This window comes from Schistocerca piceifrons, chromosome 1 (assembly GCF_021461385.2).
Source record: "Schistocerca piceifrons isolate TAMUIC-IGC-003096 chromosome 1, iqSchPice1.1, whole genome shotgun sequence".
Lineage (NCBI taxonomy): Eukaryota > Metazoa > Arthropoda > Insecta > Orthoptera > Acrididae > Schistocerca > Schistocerca piceifrons.
This window is the reverse complement of record NC_060138.1, coordinates 888,823,146-888,845,778: the sequence shown is the minus strand read 5'-3', so window position 1 is coordinate 888,845,778 and position 22,633 is coordinate 888,823,146. Positions and strand designations below refer to the sequence as shown.

General features: G+C 44.1%; 1 protein-coding gene across 1 annotated transcript in view; it reads left to right on the top strand.

Moving 5' to 3' along the window:
* Positions 1-22,633, top strand: part of LOC124776407 (pickpocket protein 28-like) — a 175,007-nt gene that overhangs the window by 65,449 nt on the left and 86,925 nt on the right. Inside the window, exons 5-6 of the mRNA XM_047251394.1 lie at positions 4,386-4,528; positions 18,245-18,440. Of these exons, the coding sequence (XP_047107350.1) occupies positions 4,386-4,528; positions 18,245-18,440 (339 nt within the window). The remainder of the gene's footprint in view (positions 1-4,385; positions 4,529-18,244; positions 18,441-22,633) is intronic.

Below are 22,633 nucleotides of genomic sequence, written 5' to 3'. Positions count from 1 at the left end.
AGTGCTAGTTCTGCAAGGTTCGCAGGAGAGCTTCTGTAAAGTTTGGAAGGTAGGAGACGGGATACTGGCAGAAGTAAAGCTGTGAGTACCGGGCGTGAGTCGTGCTTCGGTAGCTCAGATGGTAGAGCACTTGCCCGCGAAAGGCAAAGGTCCCGAGTTCGAGTCTCGGTCGGGCACACAGTTTTAATCTGCCAGGAAGTTTCATATCAGCGCACACTCCGCTGCAGAGTGAAAATCTCATTCTGGAAGCATTTGAACCTTGTTTCGACTCAGATCTTTCAGTGCTCTGCCAAATTCTTCACGCAGTATCACATCTCCCATTCCGTCTTCACTTACGTTCCATAACATTGCCCTCAAGTGCATCGCCCTTGTATAGACCCTCTGTATACTCCTTCCACCTTTCTGCTTTCTCTTCTTTGCTTAGAACTGCGTTTCTATCTGAACTCTTGATATTCATACAGGTGGTTCTCTTGTCTCGAAAGGTCTCTTTAATTTTCCTATAGGCAGTATCTATCTAACCACTAGTGATATATGCCTTTACATCCTTACCGTTGTCTTCTAGCCGTCCCTACGTAGCCATTTTGCACTTCCTGTCGATCTCATTTTTGAGACGTTTGTATTCCTTTTTGCCTGCTTCATTTACTGCATTTTCATTATTTCTTCTTTCATCAGTCAAATTGAATATCTCTTCTGTTACTCAAGGATTTCTACTAGCCCCCGTCTTTTTGCCTACCTGATCCGCCGCCACCTTCACTATTTCATCTCTCAAAGCTACCCATTCTTCTTCTACTGTATTTCTTTCCCCTGTTCCTGTCAATCGTTCCCTGATGCTCTCTCTGAAATTCTCTACAATCTCTGGTTCTTTCAGTTTATCTACGTCCTATCTCCTTATAATGCCACCTTTTTGCGGTTTCTTCATTTTTAATCTACAGTTCATAATCATTAAATTGGGGTGTGAGTGCACATCTACCCCTAGATATGGCTTACAGTTCAAAACCTGGTTCCTAAATCTCTGTCTAACCATTATATAATCTATATGAAATCTTCCAGCCGGGCGGGGTAGCCTCGCGGTCTTGGGCGTCCTGTCACGGTTCGCTCGGCTCCTCCCCGTCGGAGGTTCGAGTCCTCCCTCGGGCATGGATATGTTTGTGTGTTTGTTGTCTTTAGCGCAAGTAACTTTAAGTTAGGTTAAGCTGTGTGTAAGCGTAGGGGCCGATGACCTCCGCAGTTTGATCCCATAGGACCTTACCACAAATTTTACAAAATTTGAAATCTTCCAGTGTCTCCAGCCCTCTTCCACGTATACAACCTTCTTTCATGGTTCTTAAACCAAGTGTTAAGTTATGCTCTGTGCAAAATTCTACCAAGCAGCTTCCTCTTTCATTCCTTACCACCATTAAAAAATTTTCATCTCCCTTGACTATCTGAATAATTTCTTTAATTCGTCGTAGATTTCTTCAGTCTCTTCATCATCTGCGGAGGTAGTTGGCATATAAGCTTGTAATACTGTGGTAGGCATAGGCTTCGTATTTATCTTGACTACAATAATGCGTTCACTATGCTGTTCGTAATAGCTTGCCGGTGCTCCTACTTTTTTATTCATTATTTTGTGTTTATAACCCTGTATTCACCTGACCAGAAGTCATGTTCCTCCTGTCACCGAACTTCACTAATTCCCCTCTATCTAACTTTAACCTATCCATTTCCGTTTTCAAATTTTCTAACCTACCTGCCCTGACATTCCACACTCCGATTCGTAGAACGCCAGTTTTCTTACTCCTGATAACGACGTTCTCCTGAGTAGTCCCCTCCCAGAGATCCGAATGGGGGACTATTTTACCTCCGAAATATTTTATCCAAGAGAATACCATCGACATTTAACCATAAAGTAAAGCTGCATGCCCTCGGGAAAAATTACGGCTCTAGTTTCCCCTTTCTTTCAGCTGTTCGCAGTATCAGCAGAGCAAGGCCGTTTTGGTTACTGTTACAAGGCCAGATCAGTCAATCATTCAGACTGTTGTCCCTGCAACTACTGAAAAGGCTGCAGCCCCTCTTCAGGAACCACACATTAGTCTGATCTCTCAACAGATACCCTTCCACTGTGACTGCACGTATGGCACGGCTATGTGTATCGCTGAGGCACGCAAGCCTCCCTACCAACGGCAAGGTCCATGATTCATGGGGGAATCATATTGATATGCAAATTAATTACGACGATCACCCACACACCTCCAGGTATCATCATGCGTTTTTCCCAGCCTGTACGTAGGTCTCCCTCCCCACACCTCCCCCTTCCCCTCCCTCACCTACCCTATTGGTTTTGGAGGGGTTGGGGTGGGACGTCATGACAGCCCTCGGACAAAGAAATTACTGGGGCTGACCACAGGCCCCTCCATACCGCATCTGCATGAGGCCACAAGGCTGAGTGTGACACGGCGGGTGGTAGGCTCTCCTTGGGCCTTCACAGCCTGGCGAAAAGCTCGTTTTCAACCAGTTTTTACAGTAAATTGCTTCCATTCAGCATCTGTACCTAGCACTCATCGGAAGTTTATATCAAAAGCACAGAAGATTAGCTCTCCACCCTTAGTACTATCTGTAATTTGACATTGACGTCACCAGCAAAGACCCACTCAGAATGAGTCTACCTTGAATTTCTGATCGTTTCGAAACACCACCGATGCTTCTCTCACATTTCTAGAGTCATGGCAGAATTGAAACGGACAGATAGAAACAGGTCGAAATCTGTTTCATACGCACCCACCAACATTACAATACGTTCAGATGGCATAAGCGAATTGCAGTACCGCAGATTTGCAGTTCTGTGCTGTACTGCCTTACCAAAAACTTACTAAACTTTCGGTATCTGGTATTAGACTCGTTTCGAACTGCAGTATCTGGTTCTAACTGCTGTTCACCAAAATCAGGCACCCAAGCGTACCAAAGAGTATAACTTACATTTGTTAATCGTTGTTCCTTTTTCATTACCGTAGACTCTCAGGCGGAACCTGCATGTGTACTGAGGAACACTGTTAGCGGTCCTTTGCGGTGCCCGCCCAAATCAACGAGTTGCATCATACCGCCTAAGTTTGCGCTTTTAATTACTCATAAAAGTATTCAGTTTTTGGCACAGCATAATGGATTCCTACGTCGCCGAAGTTTCTTGTGGATTACTAAAATGAGAAAGACTCTATATAATTTCACCAACCTTAACTCAAGGCTTTTTCCCCAAATTCTTTTGGTCCTGACTTGTGTGGGATTCTTATTTATATATAAGGATTTCGTGTGTGTAGGAAGGGACGCTACTGCTCCTTCTATCGGAATCAAGCGCAAGTATTCGGCTGGTGATTATGAATGTTCTATTATTAAAATCAGACTAACCTAGGCAGAAAAAAGATTATTTAACATTTTGCCGTTAGAAGAATACAGGGCTGCTCAAAGAGACGGAACAGATTTTAGACATTTATTGCTTCCATACTACAAAAGATGTAAACATAGTCTAATTCCAACTTTCCTGGAAAGAGAAAAGTTCAAATTTCTATGCTTACAGTGTGAGCACCATGTGTTACACGACAAATATCAAAACAGTGGCTGGTTTCCTGCCTCACACTAAACAGGTGGTATCTCGTTATCGAATTCACAGCTTCAACAATGTGATGTCGCAGACATCAAGGAGTGTTGGGCACAGGGGGATAAAAACGCGGTCTTTTACATAAACCCACAGATACGAGTTACAATGTGTGAGGTCTGGAGACCTGGGAGCCGATGGACGATGAAGTTCATCTTCTGGTTCTCCTCTTCCAGTCCAACGTTCTGGAATGGTGTCATTCAGGTAACGTCGGACGTACTAAGAGAATTTTTATTGTCCCTATGCCTAACAATTTTGAAAGTCTATAATATCGCATTGTTGAAGATATGAATTTGATAACGAGATACCAGCTGCTTCGTGTGGGGCAGGAAATGAGCCGCCGTTCTGATATTTGTCGTGTAACACATGGTGCTCACATTGAATGCATAAAAAATTGAACTTCTCCTTTTCCAGGAACGTTGGAATTATGTTAATATCCTTTGTAGTTTGGAAGCAATAAATGTTTGAAATCTGTTCCTTCTTTTTGAACAGCCCTGTACATACACAAATACTCAACGTCTATAACCTTTTTCGTTAGTAATCAGTAACAGAAAAAATATCTCTGTTTCTGTTCTATCCATTACTGGCATGCACTTTATTTTTCCTCCTATTTTTTTAATCCCATAATATCAGAGAACGCGACTGGATCCTTAGCACGTCAGCATTCCAGTTGCCTGAAGCAGCTTGAAGTTAAAAATAGTGGATTATGTACAGTTCCTTTTAGTTTTTATGATAGATTCAAAATTTCTTCCAATATCAGAGCGGTTCTTTGCAGCTGGCACCGTCCTGCGAGTCGCTGATGGTCCGCTGCCTCTGGCGGAAGCAAATCGTCAACTGCTCGCAGCTCTTCACTCGTCAGAAGTCAGACGCGGGCTTCTGCTGCTCTTTCAACTACAACACCGAGTGAGTACGTTTTTTGGTCGACCACATCTGAGACTCACACTGAGTATGCCTGACGTCTCTGTTTAACTTCGTCCTTCGTTTATTACGGTGCCAGACTGAAATTCACGGGAAACCGTTTGACCATTGATTATTTCCGTACGGCCCTTCAATTTACGCTCTTTACTTGGCCTCGAAGTCCAGCCTTTCCACATATCTTGCACAGAGGTGATAGCAGTCTTGCCGCATGTATCCCGAACGTTCGGGACGATAATATTTGACATCAATGGGAAAAATACTTCTATCACGAACTTTGGTTACTGAATCTATTTCTTCTGAACCCCCCGCTTTGCCTATAGCCACAGCTAAGACAGAAAATTCTGCACGTACTTTCCTTCATACATCGGGTGATAATCTCCATAAAAAGGTATCTAATTGCCTCTGCTCTGCTTCTCGTGGAAGGTCCCTATTTGTGTCGTCACTTTCCGTTAACTCATGGGTATTAACATTGAGTTTTCTTACTTCATCCATGAAGCTTTTGATGGACTCCATTTGTTTCAATGATACACCATGTCACAGCTCCAAATAATACCTATAACTACTCTGCCTTCTATACCGTTGTATTAAGCCCTTCCTCAGCACTTTAAATGCCAGAGCATTTCTCAGGTCCTCTTGGTATAGTATATTACATACGTTTTAACGTGACGTATTATTCGTAACTTGGCGATATGCAACAACTGTTCAGCTGCCCAACAACCTAGTTTTGCAGCTGCCAACAAATTGTCCGCAAGTGTCAACACGCCCTCCCCTGTCTCGCCAGAAAATGGATCGGTTAGACAAGCTGTGCCGGCATCCAGGGAAGGTGCTACACCTGGACGAGGATCTGTTCTCCTTCAAAGCACCTAACTGGCTATGCAAGTCTCATTTGAACAACATGTTCTAGCAAAGTCTGCACCACTTACCGAGTAGTAACCATCAGTTCCTCTGACTTACTCATGTAAAGTCTGTATTTACCACATTATGACAACATATAACACGACAAACGTAGAGAGACTGTTCATTGTATGTAATACTGTAAAACCCTCAACATTATTTACTCTTTACGACTAAGCACTAACGATGCTCACTAGTGGCATTCCTTGGCATAATGACCACACCTTCTACACTTAAAACAAAGTGACTCGGATCTACGCTCCCCGTACTCAGCAGACTACATTGCCCACACATAACTGGGTGCAAAGCAGCATTTTCTGGGGTGTCGGTTAAGCTGTTTAGTAAGCCCCTAAGATGATAAAGTTTCGTTCCGTAGTGACCTACTTAAAAGGGAACCTCACTATACTATCATGCCGATTTAAGAGAAATAATGACGTGAACTGGAATACATATTATTGAATGAAAATTACTAGGGATGGCCCAACGAAACGTGAAACTACGAGTACTACTACTCACGCAGTTATATTACTGAAGGAACTCATGTAATTGCAAAAGGAAACTAGTGGTCAGCATAAGAATTTGGTTTATTGCCATAAGACATCACCTAAAATTATTTGCCCACTGAATAAAGCATGTTGTTGTTGCTGTGGTCTTCAGTCCTGAGACTGGTTTGATGCAACTCTCCATGCTACTCTATCCTGTGCAAGCTTCTTCATCTCCCAGTATCTACTGCAACCTACATCCTTCTGAATATGCTTGGTGTATTCATCTCTTGGTCTCGCTCTACGATTTTTACCCTCAGCGCTGCCCTCCAATACTAAATTGGTGATCCCTTGATGCCTAAGAGCATGTCCTATCAACCGGTCTCTTCTTCGAGTCACGTTGTGCCACAAACTTCTCTTCTCCCCAATCCTATTCATTACCTCCGCATTAGTTATGTGATCTACCCATCTAATCTTCAGCATTCTTCTGTAACACCACGTTTCGAAAGCTTCTATTCTCTTCTTGTCTAAACTATTCATCGTCCATGTTTCACTTCCATACATGGCTACACTCCATACAAATACTTTCAGAAACGACTCCCAGACATTTAAATCTATACTCGATGTTAACAAATTTCTCTTCCTCAGAAACACTTTCCTTGCCTTTGCCAGTCTACATTTTATATCCTCTCGACTTCGGCCATCATCAGTTATTTTGCTCCCCAAATAGCAAAACTCCTTTACTACTTTAAGTGTCTCATTTCCTAATCTAATTCCCTCAGCATCTCCGGACTTAATTCGACTACATTCCATTATCCTCGTTTTGCTTTTGTTGATGTTCATCTTATATCCTCCTTGCAAGACACTGTCCATTCCGTTCATCTGCTATTCCAAGCCCTTTGCTGTCTCTGACAGAATTACAATGTCATCGGCGAACCTCAAAGTTTTTATTTCTTCTCCATGGATTTTAATACCTACTCCGAATTTTTCTTTTGTTTTCTTCACTGCTTGCTCAATATACAGATTGAATAACATCGGGGAGGGGCTACAACCCTGTCTCACTCCCTTCCCAACCACTGCTTCCCTTTCATGCCCCTCAACTCTTATAACTGCCATTTCTATACATATTGTAAATAGCTTCTCGCTCCCTGTACTTTACCCCTGCGACCTTCAGAATCTGAAAGAGGGTATTCCAGTCAACATTGTCAAAAGTTTTCTCTAAGTCTACAAATGCTAGAAACGTATGTTTGCCTTTCCTTAATCTAGCTTCTAAGATAAGTCGTAGGGTCAGTGTTGCCTCACGTGTTCCAATATCCAAACTGATCTTCCCCGAGGTCGGCTTCTAATAGTTTTTCCATTCGTCTGTAAAGAATTCGAGTTAGTATTTTGCAGCCGTGACTTATTAAACTGATAGTTCGGTAATTTTCATATCTGTCAAAACCTGCTTTCTTTGGGATTGGAATTTTCTTCTTGAAAGCTTGCGAATCGTAGACAGCGAGTGTAAAGATGGCTGTAATAATGGCTGGAAACACGACCTCAGTACTTTTCTCGCTGGAGCCCTTTGTACAAGTGTTCTCTTCGAACTCTACGGCAAGTGTGTTCTGACTTCACTCTTTAAAACACGGCTGGTTCTGTCAGCTTAGGAATCCCGCTGGCCAGATTCAGAAGATCTTGCGAGTAGCGGCCAATAATAATTTTATAAACAAATTTAACAAATTTCTACTCTCTCGGATTTTGTCATGGTTAACAAGCATGGCGGGGGAAAGAAGATGGAGAATGTCTGCTACTACATAACGTATATCCAAGCCCGGCCAACAAAAAGCCTCGAAGGTAAACACACGATGGAAAATGTCCCTTGTACCAAAACAATTACTGTGAACCAGTCACAGACCCTCTCATTCGGATTTAAACGAACATTCATGCATGGGAATGCCTCGACTCAACGGCCAGTCTCACGGTGTTCTACACCTGCTGTGGGCAGCTTTCAGGGCCAAACAAGTTAATGATACTCCAGTCTTTCTAAATTAACTTCCCTGTCACTAGACGGCTAAAGAAGGACCTCAAGTTTTCAGAAAATAACAGGTCTCCATCACCGAAGGGAAAAGAAGTAATTAGCTTAGTACTGCAGACACTGGCAGTAGTAAACATTGTCTACAGTTTTCATGCAGCGTTAAATAATTGACTTCATTGAATATTGGGCTGTGCAGATCACGCTATAAAATAGGTTGTGCAACGGTTTTGGTATAAACTGCCACATGACAATATGTTTCTCTAAAGGTCTGAATTAACCTTCATATCACCGCCTGCGTCTACTTTCACAAACCAAACTTCAACAATGTACTCCACTTGTGCATAACACTCGAAGGGCAAACAGCCAGAGTAAACATGTTTGTTTGGACACACCAAGCTGCGCTGATGGTGGCGTATGCTGACCCAAGACATTGTTTGACGTCACTGGCTCTTCAGGCACCAGTTACTACTGTTCCAGGATGATGGCTTGGTATCGTGCGCTGGACAGTAGGTCTGGGGAACTAATGTTTGCCGGCCGAGGTGGTCGAGCGGTTCTAGGCGCTACAGTCTGGAATGTGAGTCACCCTGCAGCTCGCGATAGGTCAGTTGCGGGATGCACCCAAGTGTTGACTGCATTCGAGGATCCTTTGGAGACGTTAAAAAGTGAACCGGTGGCAACCTGAAGGAGGCCCTAGTGCCTAGTCGGATGGTGGCCGCTCAGGAGCGGGCAGCGTCAGGCCTACGTGCGGCCGATGGACGAGTGGCGCAGCGGCTAGTTGCAGACGGGGTTGAATGACCCACATCGGGTCTATGGCTAGTGTGTAATAGCTCTCTACATAGTTCGCAGTCGATGATAGATACTGCTAGGTCTGAGCGACGAGTATTTCTGCCAGTCTTGTCCATTTTTTTTTTTATTGAGAGGGACGCGCCTCATGCCACGTGAGGAGGCCCAGGCAGTGCGGCGTCCACGGCCTGGCATGTGGTAATCCATTCACCATAGCGGCGCCTTGGCCCTGTATCATGCTGAGTTGACTTTATTCCTTTCTGGGCAGCATCATTTTGTAAGCAGCTTGCTGGCCTGCATTGTGACAGGTTGAGAAAGCTGATAGGAAAGGTGTTGGTGCAACAATAATCGATACCGACTTGTTCAGCAGAAAATTAATACATCTAGTAACGGAGCAGCCCAGTAATGCATCCCTCTCTTTAATAACCAAAGGACTATAAAAAATTTTAAACCTTAAAGCTGATTTATGCTGTGCAGCAAAGTAAAGCAACAATGAGTCACAGTTTATCACATCATTATAAAAACAGGAGGAGGACTATTTACATTCAACATGAAGAGCACTAGGACTACGGGCCATAAGTTTAACAAATCCTCACTTTATTACAAGTGTTAGATTGCAAATAATGATCAAGGAATGTTCAAACATATAACAAAATTAAACTGCGATCAGTTTTGACTATCGGAAAAAGGGCCAAACAGCTCCATACGAAAATAATACCAACAGTAGCCACCCTCAGGCACGAAACATAAAATACAATTTCAGAACAGCTGATTTTCTGAAACAGAGGAGACAACTTCTAACATCACATTGCAATAACTTTCTTTCAAAGTCCTTAAATAAAACTCACACCAAACTAAAACAAAATTCTCTTCCTAATACGTAAAAGATAAAACCCTTACAAGAAACCTTAAGCTAATTTAAAAAAATTTGACTAAAATGATACAAGATACATAGCAGCAATATTTTTAAACATTTACAGGGCCGACGGTACAATAGAAACCAAATTACGAGTGACCACAAAATTTTTTAAACTGATCTAAATAGTGAGAATCTCTTCACCAACTTGCTATTCAAAAGGAAAACAAACATTTAAAAAATGTTATGAAAACCTTTAAACAAAATTGATCGCTCTAAACTTAACAGTTTGCTTATAATATTTTTAAAAAATCATCACACGAGGCGCCCCTGAAATGGCAGATTCTCACCACGAATAACAGAACCACAATGCATAGCTCACATGATACCAGTAAACTGGTTCTTCGCTCATCATGACGCCATGATGAAATTTAAACAGAAGACTAGCCTCTCCTGCGCCGCATCTGTCTTCAGGCTGACACTGGTACAGAGCAGCACGATGACAAAGCAGACTTAACTCGGCGGCGTAGAATGCTTACTTCCGCACAGCGCCACGAGTTCTGATACAAATGGTAGAGGGACACGCTTCTCACTATGATGACTAAACTGCAAAACGTCAAATCAAAAGTCCACCAGTTGAGCAGATAACATATTACATCACACATGGAGTTGTTCGCGGTACCTCTTGGCCATCACTGAGCAAACTGAGGAATCCACCAGCAGAGGTCCGTCAATGTCACCGACTGCCGCGAGACGGTCAGTGTCTGCTCTCTTTAAGTGTGTGCGTGCTACCCCGGCAGACCACGCGCTCAGGCAGTAAACTCTGTGCTGTCGACACCGACCATCTCAGATCCCTCGTCAAAACGTCCAGTAATTAACCTGAGACATCTTCAGATATATTTATCACGTTTAATATTTATTTCTACAGAAATATTTGTAATTCGCTGTCGTCGCTGGTCATTCGTTCACATTTAATCACCATCACCAGTCTTTGCCTCGTCGCCTGGGTTTCTTGCCGTGTCTTGTTCATCCGTCGCCTTCACCTTGATCTGTTCTGTTAACTGTGAAAGGTTACCAAATCATACCCCCCTCCCCCCAGTGAAGACTCTGCCCTTATAAAATCCATAGATTCCCATCTCAACGGACATTGCTGTGCCACTTTCAGCATTTTAAATCCACGCCAACCTCCTTGTCCCCAACAACCGCCTCACACCCGCCGCTCGGCAAATGCCACTTCTGTGCACAACGAAGTGAATCTAGGAATCGCAGTACAAGAGGATACACGGGAAACAAATTCTGACTGACGTACAGATACGTTGCAGACACGGATGGCGGCATCTATATGGTCGCTTATACGCTGTGCTCCTGTCTTCTGCCTGTCCCTCCGCTTTCGACAACTTCGTCTAAAACGAAGCATTAAATTACCTCCCATGTCATAAAGTTGAACCATCCAAACAGAGTGTATTAAAGAAGGGCCAAGATTTTAAATTGGCAATTTGTGTAGAACTGTTTCGGTGTGTTCGAGGACGTCAACAAAATTAAAACAGGGGAAAGGAGTGTATTCCTATTATATCAGAAGACTCTCAGCAGATTAGATAACTTAATTTGAGGAAGCAGTAAACGTGTTTTTCTATTCGGCAAGACGGAAAACATGAATCGAATATAAATGTGTTATAGTTCTGAACGCAACTGCAGGTAGACGGTACGTGTAATGTATTATATAATGATTAAACTCATTGTCGACCTTAGCTATGTAACAAGGTTGTACGCTGTAACGAAAATAATGTTGATTCGTGTTCTGTTTCTTGCATAGTGGTTACAATTATAATTCAGAAATATGGAAAGAGAGGCTGTACGTGGTCCTTTAGTGGATCACTGTCAGTTTCATGTCACTTCTGCGAAACATTGACTCATTACATTTTTGTTAATTTTTATTTTGAATCGTTAGTTTTGTGGCTGGTTTGTTGCGGCCCGTCACGAATTCCTCTCCTGAGCCAACCTGTTCATCTCAGAGTAACACTCGCAACCTATGTCCTCAATTATTTGCTGGATGTATTCCAATCTGTATCTTCCTCTACAGGTTTTATCCTCTACAGCTCCCTCTAATACCACGGAAATTATACCCTGATTTATTAACAGGTGTCGTGTCGTCCTGTTCCTTCTTCTAGGCAGCGTTTTCCATATATTGCTTTCCTCGCCGATTCCGCGGAGAACCTCATCATTCCTTACCTTAAGAGTCTACATAATTTCCAACATTCTTGTGTAGTATCACATCTCAAATTCTTCGATTATCTTCTGTTCCGCTTTCCCAGAATCCATGTCTCACTGCCACACAATGCTGTGCTCCAAACGTGTAGTCTCAGAAATTTCTTCCTTAAAGTAAGATCTTTGTTTGATACTAACAGACTTGTCTTGGCCAGGAATGCCCTTTTGCCATTGCTAGTCTGCTTTTTATGTCATTGCTCTGTCCATCATGAGTTATTTTGCTACTTAGATAGCAGAATTGCTTAACTTCATCTACTTCGTGATCAACAGCTATGATGTTACGTTTCTCGCTATTCTGATTTCTGCTTTTTCTCTCACTTTTTTTTCTTTCTTCGATTTACTCTCAGTCCATACTCTGTACTCATCAGACTGTTCATTCCTTGCAACAGATCCTGTAATTCTTTTTCACTTTCACTGAGTATAGCAATACCAGCAGCGAACTTAACATTGATACCCTTTCACCCTGAATTTTAGTCCCGCTCTTGAACTTTTTTTTATTTCCGTCATTACTTCCTCGATGAAGAGATTGAACAGGAGGGTCGAAAGACTACATCCCTGTCTTACATTCTTTTTAATCCGAGCACTTCGTTTTCGTCTTCCACTCTTATTATTCCCTCTTGGCTTTTGTACGTTGTGCATACTATCCGTCTTTCCCCACCCCTATTTTTCTCTGAATTTCGAAGCTCTTGCACTACTTGACATCGTCGAACGCTTTTTCCAGGTCCACAAATCCTATGAACGTGTCTTGCTTCCATTATCAACCGCAACATCAGAATTACCTTTCACGTGCCTTTACCTTTCCTAAAGCCAAACTGATAGTCAGCCAAGAGATCTTCAGTTTTCTTTTCCATTGTTCTGTATATTATCCTTGTCAGCAACTTGAATGCACGAGCTGTTAAGCTGATTGTGTGACATTTGTCGTATTTGTCAGCTCCTACAATCTTGGGAATTGTGAGTATGATGTTTTTGCGAAAGGCTTATGGTATTGGCCAGTCTCATGCATTCTACGCATCGAGGTGAATAATCGTTTATTTCCCATTTACCCTATTATTTTAGAAATTCTGATGTATTGTTAGCCATCCATTCTTCCTTATTTGATTTTAAGTCTTCCAAATCTGATCTAAATTCTAACACTAACAGTGGATCACTTCATCAGGTAAGTCCTCCCCCTCATAGATGCCCTCACTGTACCCTTTCCACCTATCCACTCTGTCCTCTGCATTTAACAGTGGAATTCCCATTCAACTCTTAGCGTTACCGCCCTTGCTTTTAATTTCATCAAAGGTTGTTTTGACTTTTCTGTATGCTGAGTCAGTCTATTCGACAATTATTTCATTTTCGATTTCTTCACATTTTTCATGCAGCCTTTTCGCCTTAGCTTCCCTGCACGCCCTATTTATTTTATTCCTAAGCGCCTTGTATTTCTGTACTCCTGAATTTCATTGAACATATCTGTACTTCCTTCTTTCGCCAACCATCTCAACTATTCTTGTGTTACTCCTGATTTCTTCGCCGTTACGTTATTTATACCGACGTTTTTCTCCCCAACTTCTGTGATTACCCTTTACAGAGACGTCCATTTCTCTTCAGCTAAACTGCTTACTTACTTTAAAAGCTATAAATGGCCACACCGAGAGACGGATGTGCTACAACCTGATCGCAAGCAAATTACTCCAACAATATAGCCTTCTCATGATATGCGAGTAGTACTCTCATTTTATCAACCAAGAAGTGTCGGTAGGAATATGCTGAGTTCCGAGCGCTACCCACCACAGTCAACGACCTGTGCTGCCACATGTACCCTCAGCCACTTGTCGCTTCCGCGGTGACCTACTTCGGCGAGGCAATGACGGCGTCACCTGATACCGACCACCCTTGAGAAATTCTGTACTAGCAAAGAAGTTCCACGAGACAGAGTAATGTGACAGTCATTTGCATGATCACTCTCCTGATAACAGTATTTATACTCCTCCCCCTTCCGCCGCCTCCCCTCCCCCCACCCGCCTTTCCTTGTGCCAGCTAGAAATCGTCGGACAGCTGGACAATGCTACGATCTCATTGTGTGCGAGACACTGCCACGAAGACAATGCTATCCCTTTGACGCAGTTGCCACCACCACCACCGGGCCTCCAATCGCAACTGCTGCCTGCGTGTGCAGGCTCTGACCGTCACTACAGTACCCCTCGCTGGGGTCCAGCCGCCTTCATATGTGGCGTGGCTCTAACGGAGGTCCTCCTAGCTCTCCGATACCATCAGAGCCTAGCGCCGCAGCCACAACGTAGCATTCTCCTTGTATAGGTTGAAGGGGGAGGGGCTGGGGGGGGGGGAGGTGGAGAAGGGAAAGAAAAGGAATTCATGACGTCAGCTGCATCGAGACTTTATGTGGAGACAGAAGCGACGTGTGGAAATGTGTGCTGGACCGGCATTCGAACCCAGGATCTCCCGCTTATTAGGCAGTTGCGTTAAGCACTTCGTCACCCGAATATAGTGTTACTCGGACTATGTCGGCACGCTTATCGGCCGACCCACGCTCCCACCTAGCGCTACCTATTTGCAGTCCCCGTCAATATCTCCATTGCTCGCTCCTTTGAGATTCCCGCAGAAGCTTGAACGTGACTGGCCATTCCCAGTGAAAGTGGTGGGTTCGTCATCGAGGGGACTCAATTACATGCCTAGTAAGTATGAGATCCCCTGTTCGGATACCGGTCTGGCACAAATTTGCGCTGACTCTGCATTAAGTTCAAATGGCTCTGAGCACTACGGGACTTAACATCTGAGGACATCAGTCCCTAGAACTTAGAACTACTTAAACCTAACTAACCTAAGGACATCACACTCATCCATGCCTGAGGCAGGATTCGAACCTGCGACCTAGCGGTCGCGCGGTTCCAGACTGTAGCGCCTAGAACCGCTCAGCCACCTTGGCCGGCTCTGCATTAAGTCCCGACATAGCTGACATCATGAATTCTTTCCCTACCCTTTCCTTTCCTTTCTCGCTCCCCCTTCCTCCCCCCCTCCCCTCATCCACCTTCAGCTTACATATTATGTATCAGAGCTGCGAACAGACACTACGCATTCATATAGCAGAATTCTTTTCTTGGCTGCATTCGTTCGTGTAACACTGATCGAATACGAGTGCCAGACCTATCCCCAGTTGGTCATGTGTGGACGTGGTGTGAAAGAGTCCGGTCTGGTTTGCATTACTGGCAACGTTGACCACTTGCGGCCACATGTTGAAGTAAAGAAGTAACACATCCGATCCCCCCCATTATTGTCTCTATGCACGACTGAAGGGTTTTATCGTGGCCACCCATGAAACGAAAACATTACCAAAATCCATTTCCACTGCTCCTCTCTAGGTCTGCCTAATTCAAATCTCTATTGTATTTAAGGGGAAAAGAACAGAAGTACTTCCTTTTGTCAACATCTTAATTTTCCTCTAAGACATCAACATGTATGGTCAGATTTCCTCTGTCAAACGTTAAAGCAAATGCTTCCATAATCTCGTACTTACACTTTTTCCTTTTTTCGTTTCTCATTCAGTGACTCGACATTCTTTTCCATTCTCTTAATTACTTAATTATTCCTCTTTAACTCCCCCTCTTTTTTCTCTCACGTTCCTTGCTCCTAGCACCCACAGTCCAAATATACAATCTTCTAGTTTTACTGTTCATAAACTAATATAATCAGTGTGTTTCCTGCTATAGGTAATAATGTAGCTGAAACGGTATTGCCGCTACTTATATAGTTATTGCAAAGAACGGTAAAATTTCTTATAACAAGTGTGTCGTAATGAACATAATGTAAAATGAATCATTAGATGTAGTTTTGTTGCCGGCCGGTGTGGACGAGCTGTTCTAAAAGCTTCAGTCCGGAAACGCGCTGCTGCTACGGTCGCAGGTTCGCATCCTGCCTCAGGCATGGATGTGTGTGATGTCCTTAGGTTAGTTAGGTTTAAGTAGTTCTAAGCCTAGGGGACTGTTGACCTGATATATTAAGTCCCACAGTGCTTAAAGCCATTTGAATCATTTGTAGTTTTGTTAGGATAAATAAAGATAGAAATAATGTAACTATAGTAGGCTCTACAAGATATTCGTATCTGAGACAATCTAACCAAAGTTGATGCGCAATGACCTGTACAAGTCATGAATAAAATTTTATTATTGGCTTAATTATTTATTAATTTAATAAGCTCACTGGATAAAAAATTAGTCACCCTAGTGCACACGCACGTATGAACCTTTAAGCCTCCACAGATGTATCAGTGTTCTAGTTACGTGCTCAATCGATAGGGTGCTTCCTCTACGTGAACATAAGGCAGAAGTGATCAGTGAGATACTATTTTCGAAAGGACATTTTACATAAACCTGAATAAGACTAACGACGTGACAGAGTGGTAAAAAGGTACAATCGTGCTTGGCCGTGCTCATGGGCACATAGGGTGTGAAGTTGATGGAGTAGTTGCTGTGCCGTGGCAGGCTGTTCAGCGTGCCTACAAGCCGTGGTTTAACTCACTTAGACGCGAAACACGACGTCAGACTTGTGGTTGGAAAAAGATCTTGACTGAGAGGGACTAGAGACGCGTTTCACGTCTTGTGAATCAAAATCGCTCCCAAAACAGACAGGAATAGCTGCGGGAAGTGAATGAAGGTTCATTCCCAGCAGTCAGCGAGAAAATATTGCGGCGGGAAGTGCGTGTAATGAACATTTGGAGTCGGTTATCCCTCATGAGGCCGCTGCTGGCACAGGCACATAAAGAAGATAACAGCAAAGTTCATCGGGCCGGAGGAATATGTGAATGGTTTCCTAAATACCCCCCCCCCTACCCTATTACATTTTGATTGGTCTGCAAAATCACCCGACTTTAGCCCCATTTATAATCTATGGAACATGTTCGAAGAGCGGGTAAAACCCCGACATCAACATCCCCGCAGTTTGGCGGAACTGCGCGATCAAATGCTGAGCGAGTGGCTTAACCTGTATGTGACGTACCTGCACAACCTTTTCGAATCACTACCTAACCGAAACAATGCGTTTCTCCAATTCACGGTGTTAAATGATGTTTGTAATGATTTCTCTAAGGGTGATTAATTTTTTTCGGCAGCGCACGGTTTTCCTGCTTGTCAAAGTATCGAAACAATATTAGATAAGCTGAGGGATACGATTAGCACGTCATTCACGTCCTGCGGAGTATCGCCTCACTTGTGCGACTGGATTCGTGATTTCCTGTCAGAAAGGTCACAGTCTGTAGTAATAGACGTAAAGTCATCCAGCAAAACAGAAGTAATAGCCGGCGTTCCCCAAGGAAGTGCTATAGGTTCTCTATTGTTCCTGATCTATATTAACGACATAGGAGACAATCTGAGTAGCCGTCTTAGATTATTTGCAGATGATACTGTCATTTACCGTCTTGTAAAGTCAGCAGATGATCAAAACGACTTGAAAAATGATTTAGATAAGATATCTGTATGGTGCGAAAAGTGGCAATTGACCCTGAAAAGGAAAAGTGTGAAGTTATTCACATGAGTACTAAAAGAAATCAGCTAAATTTCGATTACTAAATAAGTCACACAAATCTGAAGGTTGTACATTCAACTAAATGCTTAGGGATTACAATTACAGATAACCTAAATTAGAACGATCACATAGATAATATTGTGGGTAGAGCAAACCAAAGACTGCGATTCATTGGCAGAACGCTTAGAAGGTGCAACAGGTCTACTAAAGAGACTGCTTACACCACGCTTGTCCGCCCTATTCTGGAGTATTGCTGTGCGGTGTGGGATCCGCATCAGGTGGGACTGACGGATGATACCGAAAAAGTACAAAGAAGGGCAGCTCGTTTTGTATTATCGCGAAATAGGGGAGACAGTGTCACAGACATGATACGTGAACTGGAGTGGCAATCATTAAAACAAAGGCGTTTTTCGTTGCGACGGGATCTTCTCATGAAATTTCAATCACGAGTTTTCTCCTTCGATTGCGAAAACATTTTGTTGGCACCCACCTACATAGGGAGAAATGATCATCACGATAAAATAAGAGAAATCAGGGCTCACGCAAAAAAATTTAAATGCTCGTATTTCCCGCGTGCCGTTCGAGAGTGGAACGGTAGAGATACAGCTTGGTTCATTGAACCCTCTGCCAGGCACTTTGTTGTAAATAGCAGAGTAATCACGTAGATGTAGATGTAGATTCATGCCGAAAGATTTGGATGTGATGGAAGGAAACGAGAAGAACAGATGTTTCTATGATGACGATTTGGAGATGGCATCGCGGAGCCTGATCGTATAGTCAACACAAGCAGAAGCTTCACCAAACGAGGCCATTTATTTTTTCCTTTGAGTATGTTCTGACTGACGCTGCTCCATCGACAGAGGGGGCTAAGCTGCCGCCGTGTGTTGCGCCAGTGGCCCGCTGCGCAAGGTGGAGGGCGAGGGCTACACGCAGGGCCTGACGGTGCTGGTGGACCCCCTGTTGAACGACTACTACGTGGCCGCCTACTCCTTCCACGGCCTGCAGGTGCTCGTCCACTCGCCCGTCGACTACCCGTTCGTCGCCACCAGGAGCATCATCGTGCGACCCAGGACGGAGACCTTCATTCAAGTACGTTTCCTAAACGCCTAAATATAGCTATGGGTGAACCTTTCCTCCTGACTCGTTTAATGCGATGTGCCACGATTTCCCACATTAACCCAATCTCTTCATCTCACAGCCCATATCTTTACTTACACTATTTTCCACTAAAATTGCAATACAAGGAAGAAAAGCAGACAAGATTTTCACCCGAAATAAAGTTGTTGAATGCGAATATTTTGGCATCACTTGTGTTAGGTATAGGTGTACTATCAATCAGTGACATGAAAATCTGTACCAGATCCGGACTTGAACCCGGATTACCCCCTCATCGCGAGTGCTCGTATTAACCATTTCGGCTATTCGTGCATGCCTCCTGGACTGACCCAAACTTTAATATGTCATACTGTCTACATCCTTTTACCATAACAACCTACGTCCATTACTTAATGCTCGCAGCTGTATTGCAGCACCAGATACAGTGAGACGATGAAAAATCGAGACCCATAACATTATCGTCTTGTATCCGCCTCAGTATGTGATATTTATTTGCATGTCTCGATGTACAGACATACACTGATAAGCGAAGAAAATTGTGACCACCTACCTAAAAGCCAGTATGTCAACTTTTGGCACGGATAACAGCGGTGACGCGTCGTGGCATGGAAGCAGTGAGGCTCTGGTAGGTCGCTGGAGGGAGTTGCCACCCCATTTGCACACAAGTCACTTAATTCCCGTAAATTCCGGGCAGAGGGGCGATGAGCTCTGACGCCACGCCAGTCACATCCCAGATGTGTTCGATTGGGTTCAGATCTGGTGAACTGGGGGGGGACAGTAAACTGAAACTCACCACTGTGTTCCTCGAACCACTCTGTCACACTCCTAGTCATGTGACGTAGCGCATTATCTTGTTTAAAAATGTCATGTTGTTGTTATTGCGGTCTTCAGTCCTGAGACTGGTTTGGTGCAGCTCTCCATGCTAATCTATCCTGTGCAAGCTCTTTCATCTCCCAGTACCTACTGCAACCTACATCCTTCTGAATCTGCTTAGTGTATTCATCTCTTGGTCTCCCTCTACGATTTTTATCCTCCACGCTGCCCTCCAATGCTAAATTTGTGATCCCTTGTCATTGCCATAGGAAAACACGATCGTCGTGAAGTCCATGGGTGCCCACGTGAAGGTTCCCAGAGCATAATGGAGAGGCCGCCAACTTGTCTCCTTTCCCGGAACAGGTGTCACGGAGCTGTTCCCCTGGAAGATGATGAAGGTATCGGGATTCATGAGATCGTGAAACTCACAGCCACTGCGCCAACGTTCAGTGCCGATAGTCCTGTCCCCACTTCAGTTGCAAGTGCTGATGTCGTGGTGTTAACATTGGCACATGCATGGCTTGTCGGCTGCCGAGACCCATCGTTAGGAGTGTTCGATGCACTGTGTGTTTAGAAACACTTCTGCTTTGCCCAGAATTACGGTCTGATGTTCGTTCCGCCGCAGTTCGCCGCCGGTCCTGGTTTACCCGTCTTCCCAGCCTACGACCACTGATATCTGTAAAGAGGGGTGGCCAACCAACCCCACGACGTCTGGACGTGGTTTCACCTCAGTTTCACCTCGTTTCGAAGACATACACTACAGCACTCCTTGAACACTCGACAAGCCGTGCAGTTTCCGAAATGCTCGTTCCTAGCCTCCGGGCCTTCACAATCTGCTCTCGGTCAAATTCAGAGCGAGCGCCTTCCCCATTCCATACACGGACAGCACTCACGGATACTAGATGCGCCATGCGTCTGAGTAGCAGTCTTCCTCGCCAGGTGACGCTGCTGTCTCGTGGATTGGTTTATATCGATAGTAGGTCAGTGGTCATAGTGTTCTGGCTGATCACTGTATGTCATGATAGACGGCCGTCCGAAATTAATTTGAAATAAATTCGCTGAATGCAAATATTTTGGCATGAGCTGTATTAGGTATAGACATACTACCTATTAGTGATACGAAAAGTTATGCTGGACCAGGACTCAAACCCAGATGTCTCACTTATAGCGACCTGTCGCCTTAAGAACTTCGGCTGCCCGTTCACACCTCCCAGCTCGACCCAAACTTTCATACATCACACTGTCTACATCCTCACACCTTATGTCACTAATAGCTACTAGCTGTATATCTATACCTAACACTTCAGGTGTCAAGATATTCGTATTCAGCGAATTTATTTCGAATTAATTCCGGACGGCCAGCAATCGTCATTAATGTCTTTTCATTCAGATACGTAAGCAAAATAAGATTTTAGTTATTATGCTGATAGAGTAGGCCGTAAGAACACATGATTAAATTTTTAGATAGTTGGGAGTAAACAGCGTGGGCAAATTACCATCTCTGGCAACGACCGTACCTCTAGCACAGTTGAGCATAGAATCCAACTGAGCTTAGATGACTGAAAGGTACATTATTCCGTGCTGCTTCAATTGTATGCCAGAGTTCATCAATGGTAGTGGCTGGCTTGTGATGGCGTGCCATCCTCTAGGCAACTCGTTGCCAATACATTTCAGTTGCTGAGAGATCTAGAGAACGTGCTGACCAGAGCAACAATCAAACGCCCTATCTACCATAGTAGATCACGTAATCCACGGGAAATAAGTTTTCTTGTGATTTCTAGTTGAAATACGCGTATGTCAACGACACCTGAAAGTGCACAGCCGCTAACCGTAAGATTTTTTGTGATATAACTTCTGCTTTACTAATTACAAAATATGTGAACCAGAGGTGATCGTGTAGAGTACTCAGTGAGAACGCCACCCATTCTGACAATTATTAGCTCCATACGACAATGTCGAATGTAATCTGGTGACGTTTGTTCTGCACGGAGCTTACGCATACTGACACTTTCATCGTGATATTGTACTCAGAATCATGACTCGTCCAAAAAGACGGCTTGGTGCCACTTCCGTGTCTAGTGCTATCGTTTACTCAACCACTACCAAACGTCTGTCTGTTGTCGTGTCAAGAGAAGCTGCAACAATTGTCGCCATTTGGGCAGTCCGTGGTGCTCTTACTTCATTTCACTGACCATGTGGATACTACTTCTGCTGCAAAAAAAAAGCCCATGGCCTAAATTCTACGTACTTTGTACGGTGTCTCGCGGATAGACGACGAGGGCAGGTGAGTTGGCTGGATAGGATCTAGTTTTTAGGTGGTTTCCCACATACCAGTAGGTAAATACAGAACTACAACCCACGGTCACGCGATTTTCTTTCTAAAACGACAGTTCGTACTGCGATGAGCAGCAGGATGACGTTCTTGACACCTTTTGACACTGTTGACACCTTTTGACACTGCTGACACTTCGGACGCTTCAATCCTTCTCTAAACACGTCGTGATTCAGCAACCCCACTCACCGTGATCGCACTCTTTTCGAGTGCCGTGTAACAGGTATATTTGCTCTACTGCACAGGTTTGAACCACTTAGGGACAGTTCAAAATCATTCGATGAGACTTGCACGTGATCTGAAACAGGAAAGAGTGCTCCGACTTTTTCAGCCCTACGGTTGCGAGTCCTCCTGTGACGTGATCACAGAGTGGTGCTACATAGACACATGCATGAAGAAAACGAAATAAGCACCCATCTAAGGCCGCCCAGTTCGGCACCACCCGCCGAACGTCGTAGAGCATCTTAAAAATGTACCTGCACACAGGAAACCCGTGACAAGAATTATAGGTGGCTACAGGCAAACTATGCACCTGCTCTTGTTCATGCTAGTACGCCATCTGGAATCGAACCGTGTTGAAGAGGTTTCCTAACTGCCAGCGCCTTGGACTTCGTCACAGATTATCTCCGTTCTGGTACATGTTTGAAGGGCTCACCAGCGCAGGTCTGTGGCACTGAGGATGTTGCCGAAGTGAATGTGTGAATGTCGCACCTCTCTGTGATCACGGCACAGGAGAGCGCGAAAGAGGAGCGCTGCAAAAACCATAAGCACACTTTGCTATTTCAGATCGCGTGCAAATTTCGTCTACGGGTTTTGAACTGTCCATAGTGCTTCCATCCTATGTACCAGAGCAAAAACTGCTGCCAAACTGCACTCCAAAGCGGTGCGATCACGATCAATAGGGTTGCCGGCCGATGATGTGCTTAGAGAAGCGTTGAATCGTCCGCCGGCGTCACCAGTGCCAACGGCTGACGAGAATGTCGTTACGCTGTTCATCGCACTGCGAACTCTCGTTTTCGAC